Source organism: Cygnus atratus, chromosome 2, assembly GCF_013377495.2.
Source record: "Cygnus atratus isolate AKBS03 ecotype Queensland, Australia chromosome 2, CAtr_DNAZoo_HiC_assembly, whole genome shotgun sequence".
Classification (NCBI taxonomy): Eukaryota; Metazoa; Chordata; class Aves; order Anseriformes; family Anatidae; genus Cygnus; species Cygnus atratus.
In genome coordinates this window covers 562,477-580,283 of record NC_066363.1, presented here as the reverse complement: position 1 = coordinate 580,283, position 17,807 = coordinate 562,477, and the positions used below count along the sequence as shown (strand labels likewise).

General features: G+C 50.4%; 1 protein-coding gene across 1 annotated transcript; it reads right to left on the bottom strand.

The window, feature by feature from the left end:
- Positions 1–1,009: 1,009 nt before the first annotated feature.
- On the bottom strand, positions 1,010–17,376 carry CDC25A (cell division cycle 25A). Its single transcript, XM_035554523.2, has 16 exons — positions 17,140–17,376; positions 13,993–14,078; positions 12,176–12,230; positions 11,450–11,485; positions 11,267–11,303; positions 10,773–10,874; positions 9,810–9,926; positions 8,806–8,940; positions 8,085–8,159; positions 7,273–7,425; positions 6,879–6,971; positions 6,460–6,522; positions 6,261–6,359; positions 5,336–5,466; positions 4,899–5,010; positions 1,010–3,535 (listed from the first exon to the last, which is right to left on the bottom strand). The coding sequence occupies exons 1-16, from the start codon at positions 17,289–17,291 to the stop codon at positions 3,395–3,397; spliced, it is 1,587 nt and encodes a 528-aa protein (XP_035410416.1). The 5' UTR covers positions 17,292–17,376; the 3' UTR covers positions 1,010–3,394.
- Positions 17,377–17,807: the final 431 nt, after the last annotated feature.

Below are 17,807 nucleotides of genomic sequence, written 5' to 3'. Positions count from 1 at the left end.
TAGTGGAGCCAGAACGACAAAGAGGGATTATAGAAGGTGTAAAAGGCCATCAGACGCGGGGTTTGGCCAGCACAGCAGCTGCAGCTAAGAGATGCCGCCGCTCCCCACAAGGCAGTGGCTGAAAAGCCGCAGGGAGGCAGCACTGCGGGGACGGCCGGCCCCTTTTCAGTCCCCCTCTGAAGGAGCTGCTGGCACATCCACAGCAGCTGGCCCTTCACAGCTTGCAGGAGCCAAAAACATTGCAAAATAAACAACAGGACAAGCTTTCGTTCAGGCCAGAAAAGGTAAAGCAGAATGAGAGAAAACACGAAGCTTTGTGGCATTCAGGAGCTCATGGCAGAAGCTGATGAAGCTGTAAGCTGCTTTCAACATCAGTTGTAAGTATGACAGACGGAGGCAGTAAGGGGGAAAAAAACAACCCTCCCCCACTCTGCTTTAGCCTCCAGTGGATTTGAAGTCACACTGCTGCATTTTAAGCGAAGCTTTTAGTGCTGACCCCGTTGTTGGCCACCTGCTTCGCAGCCCCGCACCTCCTGCTGAAGCCACCTTCAGGAAGCAGCTCCGTGGGGAAAGCCTCCAGCACAGGCGAGGATCTCCATCCAAAAGGGAGCTGCAAGAGGGCAGCGCAGAGAGCACGATGGAAACAAGCTTTGAAAGTCAGAGGGCTGCAGCTCTGGTGTGTACCCAAGACACTGGGATGATCAAAGGTCCCCAGGGGCCTGGAAGGAGCAGAGGTGCTGAGCCGGGCTGTTCCCACGCTGTGATGGGCTCCTGCCCAGGCCCCTGCAGGTGCACAAACACCATACGTAGAAGCTCCTGATGCACCCAGGAAAGCAGGGTGCTATTTTTCAGAGCTGCAGTTTGAAGTTACCCCAGAAGCACGAAAGGCAAGCCAGGAAGACAGCGATTCTTTTCAATGCAGGTTTCTTTTCAACGCGCCAGGGAGCTGCGCATTCCCCTGGAGCACTTCTGCACCCCTTCTAGCAGGGAAAAGGCAGCAGACAGAGGCTGGAGTTCAAGTACTTTATTCTCTTTGCCTGCAGCAGTCTATTATTACAGTCGCAGGCTGATATAGTACAGATCCTGGTTGGAAACATACACGGCGCAGCTTTCTCCTGCACACCCACAGGGCTCACCACAGTACACACAGGAACAGGGCTGGGGGTAAGGCGAGGGGCCGCGTGCCCACCTCAGCAGGGCCAGAGGCATTCCTGATCAAAGCACGCGCTGCAGCTCCGTGCTCTGATGCTGCTCTGCTCTGGCAGTAACACCCGCAGCAGTTTGCTTCCTGAATATCAGGGAGCTCGGGATACCGAGCAAGGCAGGGGCATTTGCACAGAGCACAACTAAAGCCACAGATCGCTACAATGCACTACTCCAGAAACTGCAAGTAAGTAATCTCAAAAGAGCATCACCACTCAAATCTATTCCCCTCCACCCATTTTTGGTTCTTTTTTTTTTTTGTTTTGTAATGTGGCAAGTTAAACTTTCACAGAGTGACCACCTGCTTGTTTACAAAGTTGCACTCAAACAGCCCATGTGGCAGTTGTATTGCTAAAACTGATTCTTTACCACTTAAAAGCAGTTTGGGTTGGTCAGGGTGCTGCCTGTGCCCCACAACAGGCAACCCCCATGGCAGTGCAGCCCCCCCAGGCCTCACCGGCTTCCTCTGAAGTTCAAAACCTCATGAGACATGGGACACACGCAAAGAGCACCGGGGCAGTCATGATTTCTGACGTGTCATTTCATCTCTCAACTCACAGTAATAATTTTTGCTGAAACAAAGCTCAATTTTTTTTTTTAAATGAGAAAGTCAGAGTTCAAAGCCCACCCTTTCTGTTCTCAGGAGGATTAACAGCAGGTTTTAAGAAACAATTTTAAAAAGTCAAGTTAAAAGCCCGCACAAGACACCTCTGTTTCAAGTCAATTGTTTGACACAGATGTAACAGCAGGCAAGACTGGCTCACGCAGAGCGAGCCAAGCCATGGAAAATGTGGATTTCTGCTGAAGTAACAGCAGTTTCCAGGACTTGTGGCTGCTCCCAGCCTGCGCGAGTTTCACCAGGGTGCTCGGCCATCAGTAAGATGAGCTACAGCGAGCACAGCGCTGCTGGGGCAAGCGGCTGGCCTCAGCCTCAAGTCACTGAGCTGCCGCCAGGTTCTGTGGGTGTGGCACAAGAAGGGGCAGCAAAGCTGTTTTAGGCACTTCAGGTTTTAGGTCCCTGCTACGCCACGGAACTGCAAGCCCTGCTTTAGGTGGGCAGTTCGTACGGCTCAGCCCTAGGGTACAAAACTACCCGAGGAATTCTTCTTCCTTCCGCAATTAATTGCGTTTCCTGCCTCTCCTGCCAGGAGAGGCCTGGATGCTGGAGAGCTGGCTGAAGCCAAACCCACGGCAGCAGGAGCAGCTTCAGAGCAGCCTCACAGAGGCGCGCTGATGGCATGAGCCTGGTCCCTCCCAGCCAGGCTCTCTTCTGGACGCATTTCATGACGCTAACACACAGCCTGGGAGGGAGCAGCAGCAGCAAACACTGCTGTTGAGAACACCGGTGACAGCTTTGCCACCTGGTGTCCCTGGGATCACCCAAGGCAGTCCATTCCTGAATCAACTTCAGTTCCCAGAGATTCTGACGACTTTGAGACACCGATTTCTTTAGAACTAAAGCAGCAGCTAAATTCAAGTTAATACAAAATAAAGCCATTGAGATTAAGTAAATGAGGTGAACATGATATCTACGTAAAAAAAGCAATTTCCCCATAGGTATTTCTTCAGGAGGCTTCCCTCAGCGTAACACGGGAGCTCAGCGACGTGGAAGCCCTGGCTGTAAGGGAGCGTTTCCCATCGTGCTGCACCACCACGCGTCACGCTACCAGAACACAACCCAAGCTGCAGCTGAGAAAAAGAATTAAACCTCCACCCGCACCCCCAACAGCAGGCTGCCCTTCAGCAGAAAAAGTTTGAGTACAATCCAGATGATTCAACTGCAGCGGTCTTAGCTTCATTTGACTGTATTTAAATAAAATAAGGCATTTAAAAAAAACTAACAGGCACTAAAATATCCTCTCTCCTCACACCACATGCCAGGCCAAGCCCCACGTACGCCGCAGAGGACAGCCTCCTCCCAGCCTCCTGGGGCAGGCTGTTGGACAGTTTGTGGAGGTCACAGAGCGTGAGAAGCCGTTTCCTTGAGGCAGCATAACAAGAATATTCAGCAGTCGGCTTCCAGCCGGTACCTGGGTTGCTCGGTTCAAGCCTGCGGCCGCAGCGTTACCATTAGGACAGATGAGGAGAGGGCTGGCACCCGGTAACCACCAGCAAGGAGCAGGCAAGCTTCCCTCCCGCTACAGCTCCCCCCGACCCCGCAGCGCGCAGTCTTTGCTCATCCCGTCGGCCCTCAGAGCTTCTTCAAGCGGCTGTACAGTTCCCTTTTGCTCCTCTCTCCAGCCCAGGTTCGGCTTTTGGTGCGAAATCTTTTCAAGTCTTCTTTGAAGTCCTCGTGGTGCATGGGGCGGTAGCTCTGGGGCTCGCAGAAGCTCTGGGGAAAGAGAAGCTGGTTTCACCTCAGCGTGCCAGGAGCAATGGTCTCTGAGCATCGCCAAGAGCCTGGCAGCAGCCGCTCAAACAACTGCCACCAGAGCAAACAGAACTGAACCCACTGAGCTGGAGCACAAGCAGGAGCCGCATACCAGGCGTTCGCGAGCAAAGCCGAGTGACACTGAGATTACAGCTACTTCAGAAGCGGTAGCTATCAAACGAAGGACTTTCAGCCCTGTGCACAGGGCTCTCACCCCACTTTCCTGGCAGACATCAATATTTAGTGCAAGCAAACTAAGTAAGCCTGTCCAGTGTTCACCCTGAAATAACAAAGATGTGAAAAACGCATCTCCAGGCTGGGCAGCCCCTGGCTCTCACAGATCCGAGAGCAGTGAGCGCTGCCATCGGCTGTTCCGTGCTGCCACCTTGAGGCCCTCGGTCCTCCCAGCTCAGGAGAGCGCGGCCAAGGGGCCAGAAACAACCCCTGGGGCATCCACGGCCACACAGGAGCCTGCGGATTGCAGGAGAGCCGAAAAACACGACTGTCGTGAGCAGCAGCAACCCCGAGCGGGCCCAAATGCTGCAAGACCCAACATCCCAATGAGGTGGGAAATGGCGCGTGGGCAGATGCGGGGACCAGCACACAGCCCTGCCCTGCTGCCGACACGAAAGGCTGAAGGAATCCCTCCCACCTGTTTGAAAGCACAGCAAGTCTTGGAACAGGAAGGTGACCTAAGAGATACTCTGAAGTGTGAGGCCCTGACAGGGACTAAAGTGAGAGTCAGACCATAGCCTAGTTTGTGCCAGAACAAGGAGAAATAGCATACAGCTGAAACGCTAAAGCACCAGGAAACAAGCAATGCAATTAACACCATCCTCACAGCGCTGGGAAGAGCTGCTGGGCATCTATTAGTTTCTTTTTCTGAATTGCAGTTGAAAAACTCAGGCTTTGCACTTCCAATTTTGCTTTCTTAGTATAGCATAAGACTTGACATTTCCATTCGTCATACAGCAATTACTGTCAGGCCTCTCTCTTCTCTCCTAGTCCTTGCAGGCTAAGCAGTCTTAAATTCCTTCTCTGAATGACATTTTGAACTCCTGGTTCTTATAAAAAGGCAGAAAACAGTTTTATATTTTACTCTAGAGACAAGCAGAAAAACATTTCAGCTACGGCAGCAAGACAGCTCTAAGGTATGGAATCAGCTTAGAGAAGTGAAGGGAACATCACTGCCAAATGTTAACTGCTCTCAGTACAGGAGAGCACTGAACGAAGCAGAAAAAGCCACCCCAGGAAATTGGGATATTTATCCTTTCTTCTCTTTGAAGAAGAAAACAGAAGGGCTGAATTTAAGTGCGTTACTTACACGGCACCTTAGGAAGAAATCCCTGTAGCCCCCCTTCAGGACATACAGCTCTGGGTAGTGGAGGTTGGGGTATTCGTTACCCAGCCTGTCCCGCTCTCTCACAAACCGGCACCTGCAGCAGGAAGAGATCCCACGTCACGTCTTGCATTCGACAAGTAACGCATGAAGACAGTGCTCCCCCCCCAGCCTCCCATTCCCCGGGCTGTGGTAGCAAGCTGCTGCCCATTAGGGAAACACCAGCAAGCCACACTCACTGCGAAGTGCAGCTAACTGGATTGCACTTCCTACTTTAAAGCATTCCGGCGCACCAGCAGTATCTACTCATGACAAACCACACGTTAAGCAGCATGCCAGCACAAAAACTGGTGCCTCCGTGAAAGCCGCGCTCTCGACTAGCAGGGCAGTCAGCTCGTGTCTGGTGTTGTGGGATAACTCACATCCGTGGGCCCCGCTCTGAAGAGAACTCGCAGTGGAACACTATGATCACCCGTTTGTTCTCCGACGGCAGGATTGGCTTCTTCAGCAAGAAGTCTTCCACGTCCTCTTCCATATGTAGGTTTACAGCACCCTGTAGAGGCAGCCACAGAATCATTAAGGTCGGACCAGACGATCTTGAAAGTCTTTCCCAACCATCCCCCTGCTACCAATGTCACCCACTAAACCACGTCCCTAAGCACCAGTCGTGCCCAAGTAAGAGGGGAACAGCAACAAGCCTATCCCGCCTCCTTGCGAGCTCTCCCCTCAAGTTTGCTAGAGGAGCTTCAAAGCTTCAAACCCAAGCAGAAAGCTACACGCAGTCTAACACTGCCCTGAGTGACTGTGACCAGCCCCAGGTGGCCGTTTCAACAGCAGGAGGCTGTGGCTAGTTGGATTTCACCTCCCACCTCACTGTGTTCGAGGGCCAGCAGGCTTACTCCAGCAACAGACACCAAGAACAGTTACGCTTTCCACAGCCCTTTGCTCTACAGATGAAGTGACCGTTTAAATGAAACACAGTATTCTAATCTTAGCTCCCCTGGATATCAGGATGCTGGACACTGGAACGTCTCACATCTTCCTCTGGATGCATCCCCCTGCTTGCCACACAGGCCACCTCCTCTGGTTAAGGAGAGGCTCCCTCCTCAGAGGGCAGTCACTTCATGGACCAAGTGAGCGCTCAGTATCCTGAGATTCATGCAGTGTGCAGGCATAACGAGATCCCAAACCTCTCCGGGCTACCTGGGCACCTCAGCCAGAAGACACGCATGGTCTGAGACACTCCTAGTAAGTAAAGAAGAGCCCACGCGGTGCCAAGTGTCCCCATTTTGCCCGATAGGCAACTTCAGACAACTCCACATTGCTCTTACAGAGTCAGCAACGTACCTTAATGTGTCCTCCTTCATACTCATATGGGTATCTACAGTCAATTATCACACATTCCTTGATGAAGCTTGCAAATTTTCCAGTCAGCACAGATACAATCTGAAAAAAAAAAAGAAAACCCTCACAACAATACAGTTTAGATGTTTTGAGATATTTTTCTTAAATGAAGAATTTTCCTGACTGTCCCTGGAACACATACCATTTCCGAGTCAATGTATTTTAAATCTTGATGCTTCCCATCAACAGTGTGGAACAAATAACCCTAGAAAACAGACAGCATTTAATTGAGAAATTCCAAGCATGTCCCACATACTTGGTAGCAGAGCATCCAGCAGCTCACTTCATAACACAAATGCTTTATTGACCAGAATCTCTTCAAAGCATAAGAGTTAAAACAGAATTCTAAAACTTAGGGACAGATTTTCTTTGGCTCCTATACTGAAGGAATTTTGTAGATATTTTTGAATGACAAAAGAATCACTTCACATCTAACTTATGAAAGCACCGTTCTCAGTGACAACCTGCACTATTAGTGTGAAAATGTACCATTGAAGGGAAGTGCTTCGTTTGGGCTGGTTCAAAACATCACTACCAAGAGAGACAAAACAAATCAATTACCTTTGAGAAGTCACCAATAAGGTCTCTCTGATCACTGTCCAAAATGCTTTCAATCTCTGCTGCAGAGGATTGTGTCTTTACTATCTTCAAATTCTAGAGGGAAACAGGTTAGAGATGAACACTGAGCACTGACAGCAGAGACCCCTTCCCCACAGCGTAACAAAACTCCGTGTTTGCTGACACCCTGAACCATGACTCAGTTTCCCTTTTGGATCACAGGGAAAGAGGCTCAGGAGCATGCAACCAGCGCACCGACTCCCCTCAGCCCCTACGCTATGCACAGAGAAGGCAGTTTTGGTAGATCAGCAATTCATTAACCTTCATAAACTAGGCAACTGTATTTGACCTTCCCCGATTAATTCTCTACCACAACACTGAATGCCAAGCCACCAACCGTTGCGTCTTCGGATGGTGTTCCAGGCAGGCTTTTCCTCTTCTTGCTTTTCCCTGGAGAATTCTCTTCCTGCGATCTCTCTATCCTTTTCTGGGTAGTTCTGCCTACACCACTGGGCAGAGATGAAGAGCCAAACAACCGGCATCGTTTGGCCTACAAGGACAGAAGTTAGAGTTGTCTAGCAAAGATTAAGATTAGAAATTAAGCCAGCCTCAGGCTTTCAGACTACTGAAAGTTTTGCCTTATATAAGACTGTCACTGCACAGCAACAGCAGGAAGTAAATAGGGTCATCCAAACTGGGGACCTACATTGCCAGTAACACTTGTCTCTTGCTGTGCAGACTGGGTGAGCTGAGAGCACAATGTGATGTGCTGGCAGAGTGCTTTCTATCAATTAGCAGAAAATCTACTGGCAGATTAAAAGCCTTCTGCTGTGAGACTGAACTGCCCTCACAGTCTATTATCAGAAGATTGGGCTACAGGCATTTCAGGTAAGCCTGTGAAAAATGTTTCCAAGATATGTCAACAAGCATCCTATAAGGGAAGTCAAAATCTTCCTGCATTTACGAAGTATTTTAGTAAAAAGAAAATTAACATAGATATATGCACGCAATGAGCATTGTTCTACACTGACACAACCTTCCAGGCATCAGACTTTAGCAATTACAAAATAGCATAGGGTTTCTATACTACATCTTGTTTTATTAGGGATGTAGGAACAGAGACAGTGTGATCGCTTTTCCCAGGAGTGAAAGTGTCTGCCAGAACAAAGTTCCCATCTCTGTTCTGTTGTGCTCTGCTTGAACACTCACCCGATTGTCCGTTTTCTTCATGACTAGCGGTGCAGTCCAGAGGCTTGCCACGTCAGATGGCATCTCCTCATCGTTCTGGGAAATGAAGGTTCATTCTCATTTATTTCACCAGGGACAGACAATGTAAATATCTAAGGCTCTTGCATAGCTTGGGCAAACATTGCAATTTAATACAGCCGCCAGAGCAGGTTGAGGAATTCAGCTCAATTACTAGCCCAATACTCAGTAAAATAACAGAACTGAACTGACGCATATTGGAACAGGTAAGTTATATCAATTCACTCATTACTTCCAAATTACTTTCCATTCTTCCAAAGCATTAAGCATTTCAAGTTCAATTAGAAACAGCCTTCTGTATAAGTGGCTTGAAAGCAAATATTACCTCTAGCTCTTTCAACAAGTTTTCTTTAGAAAAACCAACTACTCAAGTAATTCTCTCTAGTAATGCAATTCAGCTACCAACAGAACAGCAGCAATACCTTTAACTGCTGCTCTCCCACCAAGTAAATACCATTGCCTGCACTAGGAAACAGCACATAAAAACAGAAAAATGGAAGCATTGCAAGAGACAACTCAGTCTTTCAGGAATCCCTGGTACCTAGCTTTTTGCAGACTGACATAATACTGCACTGACTTCTAGAACATACATGAGCTGCAGACATTGTTGGCAGACTAACATTATACAGAGATGATTTTCAAAGTGTTGATATTTTGTACATACCTTCAAATCTTGCTCATCTAGGAGCTCTAGGAATCCATCATCATCTTCGCTTTCAGAGGAAGTTAGAGAAGACTGCTGCTGGAAAGCTGACCTGTGGTTTTCCAGCTCACCCGTGGGTATTTCGTTAGATGGAAACTGAGAAAAGATATTTAGCTTTACCAATATTCTCTTTACAGTAGGATACTGCAAACAGATGATGCCATGCTGCTCACTAAACTACAGAAAAGATGGAGGTTATCCCAGCACTCTGAATACATGGACTTGAGCAAACTCCAAACTGAGTTCCAGTACTTTCTTTGATCCTTACAACTGCAGAGTGCTTCATTAGCCCGGTTACACAATAATCCTCTTCTCCTGAGGAAGTTATTCAGTGAAGATGCAAAGGGGAGGAACTGATAGTGTCATAGGAACAGGAATATTAACTCCATAGTTCCCAAGTACAAGATCAGGAGTACTAAGCATGATGAAGTACTACCAGATTCAAGGAGTGGAGAGAAGACTTGGCCCCTCAGTTCTGTTTCTGTGCAAGGATCCATCATGTTTGTTTTCTAGTTGCTTCTGCAAAGTTTTGCAAAAGTAATAGCACATCAAGTAATATTTTTTCTGCATGTCATATCTGGATAAGATCCAGTTGCATCTACACAGTTGGCTTCATTGTTCCCAATGCATCTGCATCAATATAAATATCCATTTTACTGATAACGGAAACAACTACGAATTAACTTCATCTATTCTGCACTAATGTCCCTGTTCACTTGACTTACTGCAGCATAGCCTCAGCTCTGCATTTACTCATCTTCCACAGACTACAGAACAATCTCTCTCATGAGCCAAACACAAGAGTTTTCTCATCTGACAGACAGATGAGCTTTCCTGTTTGGCACATGAATAGTGATGATAAACAGCAGTGTCTAAGAACCACGATGCAATTCTTCCTCTTCCCTAACAGGACGTACGCAGAGGATTAGGTGGGAAGTAGTTGTCTAGAACACCACAGTACTTACTCCCTGAGCTGAGGAGGAATTCTGCCTTTGTCCAGGAACACCTTTTCCATCATGCGAACGGACGTGCACAGAACTGCGAGAAGCTGGTTTGGTTGGCTTCTTAAACTCAAATGATTCCTGAATTTAAAAAAATAGAAAAGTGATCGTTTTACCAAAATAACAAACTGTGTAAGTTGCTAGGATCACCGCATCTTCTCTCTTTAAGCTATCTGACATGTTGGATGTAAGTTCCCTGCTGCCAACAGAAAGCGGAGTGTGAATGTTTTCAAAGTAAAGATGTTACAATAGCGATTCATTTAACATAACCAAGCTTTCATCCTCTTGTTATCTGCAGGTTTATGGCTTTTTTTTTTTTTAATTTATTTTGGCAGTCAATTTCTCTGCAAAAGAAATTATTTTTAAGGCAGCCAATGCTGTGGCTTGGTCAACAGAAGTACGTTTGTTGCTAGGTGACAGGCCCCTGCGCCTAAGCACCACTTTTCTGCAGAGACCTGTCGATGGCATGTCCAGCAGCCAGGCCTTACAGACCAAGTAGGTAAAAGAGCATTTGTGCTGCTGGGGAACCCAGGTTCCCTATATCAGCAGTGAGAAAAGCTACAGTGATCCATGCAGCCTTCCGGAGGCACCCCTCGCAGCTATCTAAAGGTAGCACTAAGAAAACATTTTGCCTTGCCACAGACTAGTCAGGTCCTATAGCACAAAGTCAGTCCTGCATAGTCAAAGCCTTCCAAATTTTTAGTAACCTGTAGTCAGTTTGCAGTCACTACAATCAGTATTGTCGCACTTCACTGCAAGTTTCCCCCAAATAAGCTGTGCAAAAACTTTCTCATGTCTGAACTGTAGTCTGGCAGGCACCAATCGAAGCCTCTTCCGCCACACCTGCTGAGGAAGGGGTGTGCTAATTCAGCTTCCTTGCTATCACCTCTTACACTACCATCTCAGCAGACAAAAAGCAACACTTACATTCTCCTTGTTTTCATTTTGCTCTAAGAGTTGAAAAGCATCACAATCCAGAGAATCTGAATGGTTTCTCTTCAGAGCAGGACTGGATCCCAGGAGCCTCTGCTACGAAATTCATAGAGAAAGGCTAGTTTAGTATCATGCTGTAACCTTTGCACAACCAGCTTTTAAGCAAAAGAGGAGTTAACAGGAGTTAAGGCATTCATCTGCAAGTTGGGGCACCTACGTGCAGGAGCCTTATGCTGACACCTCACGCAGGTATCAAAATGCAGTGCTCCAATCGCATTGGTGACAAAGCTCCATCACTGAAATTTTACATCAACGTGTGGACAAGATTTCGAGTTTAGAAGCTGTAAATTTGACAGTTTTCAAGTCAAGCACCACAGCAGCTGTTCTTGAAGCCAATAAATTGCAAGTTGTGGGACAGATCCAACTAAAAACACTTCACACACTAAATCCTTTAACATTTGCACAAGATCAATACCACCCTCACTTACTGGCAGTGAATGTATTCTTCTGAGAGGCAGTCGAATGCTACAACGAAAAAGAACCAAGATTACTATCTTTTAAAAGACAATGTTGAAATAAATGTGAGTAGCACTCACTTTTTTTTCCAACTATAAGCTAGAGGCAAATCCAGAACAGTCACTGAACAAAAGTTAAAACACAAAGATACTTACTTCAGTCTGCTAGATTCAAGAATCGCTTTCTCAAACCTGAAATTGAGATGCCCCACAGTTAACGAAAGATAGACTAAAAGTCAACCTTTTATTTAGGTCACGGAGTGTTACGCTAAACAGAAGCCAACACGCTTTTTGATGACACTCTGTCCTTCCCAAGAGGTATTTATAGCCAGCTTATCCCATCCTAGTTTTCAAAGCACTAACTGGAATCCTGCTCTCTCCTCTCAGCATCACCTAGACAAGGAGCTAGATTAAAGGAATAAAAGCTCAGTAAATCAGGAACCAAAGGCATTTGGTCCCCATAAATAAAGGGGCAAAGGATCTTTTTAAAATTCTCATTGGGAGAGGCAAATTCCAAGCTAAAAGCAACTGCTTGGTACCAGTTAATGCATGCACAAGCAAAAGTTACAGTTTAAGTGTTGAGGGCAAAACTGCAGCTTACATGTGACATGTGCAGACCCTTGTAAGGCATCAGTGTCACACAAACAGTTGGGTTGGTACAACACCAACTCAGACCCAGGACTTAGTACTCTGGGACACAGACAAGACAGCGAGCCAGCATCTGCACAGCACTAAAGCACACACTTCTAGAAGTTTAAGCTGCACACATGCCAGCAAAGGAAAAAAGACAACAACAAAAGCACACGTCAAGCTTCTCATTAGCCTGTATTTGTTCGTAGTACAACATGAAACAGGAGTCAGGCTTAGCTTAGGGTTACGTACGTCTCCTCCATGATGTCGTTGGAGGTCAGAGGACTGGGTGAATCCAAAGCACAACCTGCATGAGACAGACAGCATTTTCTAACAAGCAGCGTCTTAGCACCACGTTAATGCAAGTTACTGGGCTTCACTATAGAATTCCCCAGAAAGGCATTGAGTCACCTAACACGGAATAATCTTGGCTTATACTCGCACATATATCTTAGTAAGTCATTTAATCCTTTAGGGTTTTTTAAGCCATGTTTTCAGTTACATCTCAGTTTAAAAAAAGGCCATTTTTAACACATACTAGTGCACTGGAAACAAAAGCAAGAACTCCATGAGCAAAATAACACAAGCAGAACATTACAACTACAGAGCATCTTCTAAGTACGGGCAAACACAAAACCCGCTTAACCGCAGATCCTCTAGGAGCTTTTGCTTTACAGTATTCACAAGCCCTAGTGACAGGCACACACCTTACCAGAACACGCTCCCTAGGACCATCACAAGACTTGTTGCTACTTCAGCGACTGATCTAAGCTAACAGCTACAAAATTCACCTGGCTAACAGGACAGGCGGTGGTCTCAGCACAGCAGAAGCCTTACTCACAAGTATTTTGTAAACACTTGAGACCTGCTTCGGAGGCAGGAAAAAAAGCCAAGAAGAAAGCAGAGTAACCAAGCTGGCTGTATATCTATCTCCCCTTGTGGCTTGCCAGCCGTACTCACTTTCTAGCTTCCTTTGAAGAAAGAAATATCATGCACAAACTGGTGCATAAACTCCAGTGGAAACATTGAACCAGTGAAGTATCAGAAGCTTCTCTGAATCTACAGATTGAGGGGTAACTGCTTATTTTATTTTCACTGAAAATCCATCTCACCCAGAGGGGAAAAAAAAAAAAAAACACACAAATCAAGAGTACTTCTAGGCAAATATCAGTCCTAAAACGCAGCTCCCCAGATTTCAAGATAAACAGCCAGCTTCTACATGCAAAAAGCCACAAATAAAACCCAAGCCACAAAGGAAACCCTGCTGAACAGCCTTGATTCAAGCGTGCAGGGCAGGTTAGCACAGTTCGGGTTTAAAGAGAGAAACCACTCAACCTGCTTTCAAAGTTACCACCCTCCAAAGGGCAGAAACCCAAACTGGTCCCATTCAGAGCGGAGCGCAGATACGTGCTGGATCCTATCAGCGAATAACCAAACGCTACCTCTCAGAGCACAACCCCAACGTGCAGCACTCACAGGCCAGTATCTGCCAGCCCCCACAGACTGGAGAATAGCGGGGCTCCAATTCGCTGGGAAGCCTGTCTTGGGCTATCTCGAGCAGCATTCGCCTTCAGCCACCCCTGCTGCAAGAGGGGCTGATCCGCTCACGATAAGGTGTTGACCTACTGCCACGTACAGGGCAGATCAAGGCAATCAGAACACGTCCTGATAACCCGCAGTTTGTCTCTCCAGATCATGCTGGAGCACAAAGCAGAACAGGTCAGTAGCCACGTCTTGCTTTTCCTTCTTTTTTTTCCCCTCCTTAGGATGAGTTATCTGTGTCAAAGAGCCCCCGTCTGGAGCCAGAACCAGTTTTTCCTCCATGCTAGCTCTACTGCTAACGTGCTCCAGGACAATTAAAAAACCCACAACCCAAAACAGGGACTGCAGGAGCTTTGCTGAGGGATGGAGATGTGCCTGCCTTCCACGAGCTTGAGGATGAGAAGCGGCTACAGGGACTGCAGGCAGGCAGCGTTAGCTCTGCATCCTAAACCTGAAAGCCTGAAAGCAGAGTGCAGATGCAATGCCCTTCATTCCTTACCCATTTTTATTCCCTGAGAACACCCCACCTGAGTCTGTTGACTCCGACGACACCGTTCTTTGCAGACCGCTGGTGTTCTTGTTTCCCGGATCTTGTTCAGCGTCTTCGTGCTGACTGTAAAAGAAGTTCAGGGCTCATTTTAAGTGTTCATGAAGTGAGGAATACAGCAGAAGAGGACGTGAAGGCAGCTATCCAGCACAGGGAAGCATACCCTGAAACATTTACTGTCGGCCAAGTACAAGGACTCCTGCTCAGCAATCCTGCAGACTTTTGTGCACTCTGTGCTGCTGAACACACGGACAACGCCACCACCAGATCACTGCACCTACAAACCTGCTCAGTGCCTTCGGGGACCTCAGTTTCAGCATTATTTTTAATTGCATTGATGATAGCATTGATGTTAGAAACGAGGCTTCCAAACGAGAAAGATGAGGGGTGGCTGGAGAAGGGGGTGTGCAGAGGAAATACCGCACAAACCATGAGGGTTTTCTGGAACTATGCTTTAGAGTCCCTCGTGATCTTGTACCTTCACAAATGAAGGTTCTAATGCAGCAAAAGGACACCTCGCAATAAAACTTTAGGACTAAAACCACTTTAAACGTGGAGTAGGACACCGGTGCCTGGAGTCCTGGCAGCATCTCCCATACAATTCTCTAGAAAAACCTTTATCAGAGCCCAGTTATCTTTCTTGGGACTGTAACCCTCTTTGGCAGCCACTGATTTAATGATTGCTTCGCATCCAGAAATGAGCTTGAGTTAGACAACTATTTTTTTATTTTTTTTAAGTAGTTAGGTCTCAAGTTTTGACTGATCAGCTAAGACCCTCCCCGCGCACAGGACCATCGGATCAGCGTGTGGGCGAAGGGGCTCGAGGCACCCAGAGCCCAAAGGAGCAGCAGCAGCCCCGGAGCTGAAGCGGGCGCAGGTATGAGCGCTGCTCTGGGCTGGCAGCGCCCCTCTCCTTCCTGACAGCCCGACCCCTGCAGGCACACGCTTCCTTCACACGCGGGCAGGGGTCACAGCAGCTTCGTTACAGCAGATGCACATCGTGCACAGGAATGCTCCGTGTTGTCCGAATTACGGGAAGAGCTTCTGCAGGGCGGCACCTCCTCTCACACCAGGTAATTCAAAAGGTGCGCCAGGGCACAAGCTAGGGGCGCAACGTCAAAGGACAGAATAATAAACGCGGAGGGGGCTGGCGTGAGTTGCTCGCAGGAATTCCAGGAATCTGAAGGAAGGGAGAATCAGCAAGGAGGCAGATTACAGAAATGAAAGTGATATAAAGCCAAAAAGCAAAGGGCAAATAGCAGGAGGGCTCTCAGGACCGCGCAGGAGGCCAGAGCAAGGCCGGAGCCGTAGGAGAGAGACCGTAGAGCTGGGAAAGAGGAAAGCGTGCAGCCTTGGAGCCACGTACAGGGAAGGGCTCGGGAGCGAGGCAGATGCCCAGAGATAGGAGAAGATGGTGGCACGTGGTGAGCCACCAGGGGAGGAGGAACCCGGCCCAGCAGGCAGGAGGCAGCAGGAGCCCCAGCACGTGTGGGCAGGGGAGCGGGGCCTGCACAGGAGGGAGAAAAGGGCGGCGGAGAAGGGGGAATGCGGTGGGAGGAGGAGCAGCAGAGGGGGCTCCGGGCTGCAGGGGAGGGGAGGGGAAGGGAGCTCTGCGGGGCAGGGAGGGCATCGGGCACTTGGCGAGGAGGGGGAAGGAAGTCCTGGGGGCCTCGGCTTGGGGGCAGCACGGGAAAAACTGCTTGGGGGGGGGAGGTATGAGCTCAAGGCCTTGCATTTTGGGGGTGGAAGAGGCCCTCGAGGCTGCAGTTGGGGGGGGGGAGGAAGGGGGGGGGGGAAGAGTTCCTCAAGGCTGCAGTTGGGGGGGGGTGGGGGGAAGATGATGCTCTTGAGGCTGCAGTTTGGGGGGGAAAAGGAGGAAGATGAGGCCCTCAAGACTGCAGTTTGGGCAGGGGGGGAGAGAGGAGGAAGAGGAGACCCTCGAGGCTGCAGCTGGGGGGGGTTGGAAGAAGAGTTCCTCAAGGCTGCAGTTGGGAAGGGGGGGGGGGAGGAAGAGGAGACCCTCGAGGCTGCAGTTGGGGGGGGGGGGGGGAGGAAGAGGAGACCCTCGAGGCTGCAGTTGGGGGGGGGGGGGGGGAGGAAGAAGAGACCCTCGAGGCTGCAGTTGGGGGGGGGGGGGGGGGGAGGAAGAGGAGACCCTCGAGGCTGCAGTTGGGGGGGGGGGGGGGGGGGGGGAGAGGAAGAGGAGACCCTCGAGGCTGCAGTTGGGGGGGGGGGGTTGGAAGAAGAGTTCCTCAAGTCTGCAGTTGGGAAGGGGGGGGGGGGGGGAGATGAGGCCCTCCAGGCTGCAGTTGGGGGTAGAGGAAGAAGGGACCCTCAAGGCTGCAGCTGGGGGGGTAAGGAAAAAGAGGAGGCCCTCGAGGCTGTAATTTGGAGGGGGGGGGGGGGGGAGGAAGAAGAGGTCCTTGAGGCTGCAGTTGGGGGGAGGAGAAGGGGGAATAAGGGACCCTCAAGGCTGCAGTTCAGGGTGGAAGAAAGAGGAGGCCCTCGAGGATGTAATTTGGGGGGGGAGAGGAAGAAGAGGCCCTCAAGGCTGCAGTTGGGGGAGGGAGGAAGAAGAGAAGGCCCTCGAGGCTGCAGTTTTTTGGGGGGGAGGGTGGAAAATGAGGAGTCCCTCAAGACTGCAGTTGGGGGGGGAGGAAGAGGAGTTCCTCAAAGCCGCAGTTGGGAATGGGGGGGGGGGAGATGAGGCCCTCGAGGCTGCAGTTGTGAGGGGGGGGTAGAGGAAGAAGAGTTCCTCAAGGCTGCAGTTGGGGGGGAAGAAGAGGCCCTCGAGGCTGCAGCTTTTGAGGGGTGGGAGGAAAATGAGGAGGCCCTCGAGGTTGCAGTTGGGGGGGGGGGGGGGGGGGCAGGTAGCTGGGGCCCTCAAGGCCCTGTTTCCGCTGGGGGGGAAGGGCAGAGGCGCCCCCCGGGGCCCTGCCGGAGCAGAGGGGACGGGACGGGACCCCCCGGGCCTCGCCTCACGCCTGGGGAGAGGGGAGCGGGCGGAGGCCTCGCTCCGAGGGGGAGAGGAGAGGAAAGGAGAGGAGGGGAGCGGAGCCCCCAGGCCTCGCTGAGGGCCGGGGACAGGCCCCGGGGCGGTGGGGGTGGGGGGGACACGCGGACTGACCCGGCCGAGCCGCGTCCCAGCTGCTCCATGGTCAGGCGGAGGTCGGAGACCGGCGAGAGCTCGGCGGGGAACAGCGCCTTGACGGCGGCGGGGGAGGCCGGCGAGAGCAGCAGGAGGCGGCGGCGGTAGGAGCCGCCCGGCGCGGCCTCCATCGTCCCTCCCGGCCTCCTGTCAGCGCCGCCGCCGCCCGCCCCGAAGCTGGCGCCAAAGCTCCCGCCGCCAATCGCAAGGCCGCTCTGCGCGGCGCCGCCAGGGGGGCGGATTTTATACCCGGGTCGCCCCACCCACCGCCCGCTCGCCGGCCAATCGGAGCCGCCGAAGGGTCAACCTCCCGGCTGGTTGGCAGCTCTTCTGCCCAATAAGAGAGGGGCGTAATGGGGGACTGCACTTCCCAGCATGCCACCGCGAGGCGGGCGACGCGCTCACTGGTTGCCCGCCTCGCTGTGGCATGCTGGGAAATGTAGTCCTCTGCCTCGGCGAGGCGCCTCTTTGCCTCCCCGTCGGAGGCTGTCTCCCTGCGGCCCTCCCCCCCCCACAGGGCTCGAGGGGGAGCGGATAAAATGGGGGAAGGTGAGGAGAAAGGGCACAAAATGGGCAAAAAAAACGGGGCCTCGGGGAGCCGAGGGGCCCGGCCCGTGCCATTTCTGCCCAAACGAGGTCCGTGACGG

What these genes read in the sequence shown, in the direction of transcription:
- CDC25A (XM_035554523.2), bottom strand. Translation starts at nt 17,291, where the DNA reads ATGGAGGCCGCGCCGGGCGGCTCCTACCGCCGCCGCCTCCTGCTGCTC. An exon ending in TGAAGAAAACGGACAATCGG is followed by an intron (nt 7,426 to 8,084) that starts GTGAGTGTTCAA and finishes CTGTCCTTGTAG; the next exon opens with GCCAAACGATGCCGGTTGTT. An exon ending in CACCATCCGAAGACGCAACG is followed by an intron (nt 6,972 to 7,272) that starts GTTGGTGGCTTG and finishes GTTTCCCTCTAG; the next exon opens with AATTTGAAGATAGTAAAGAC.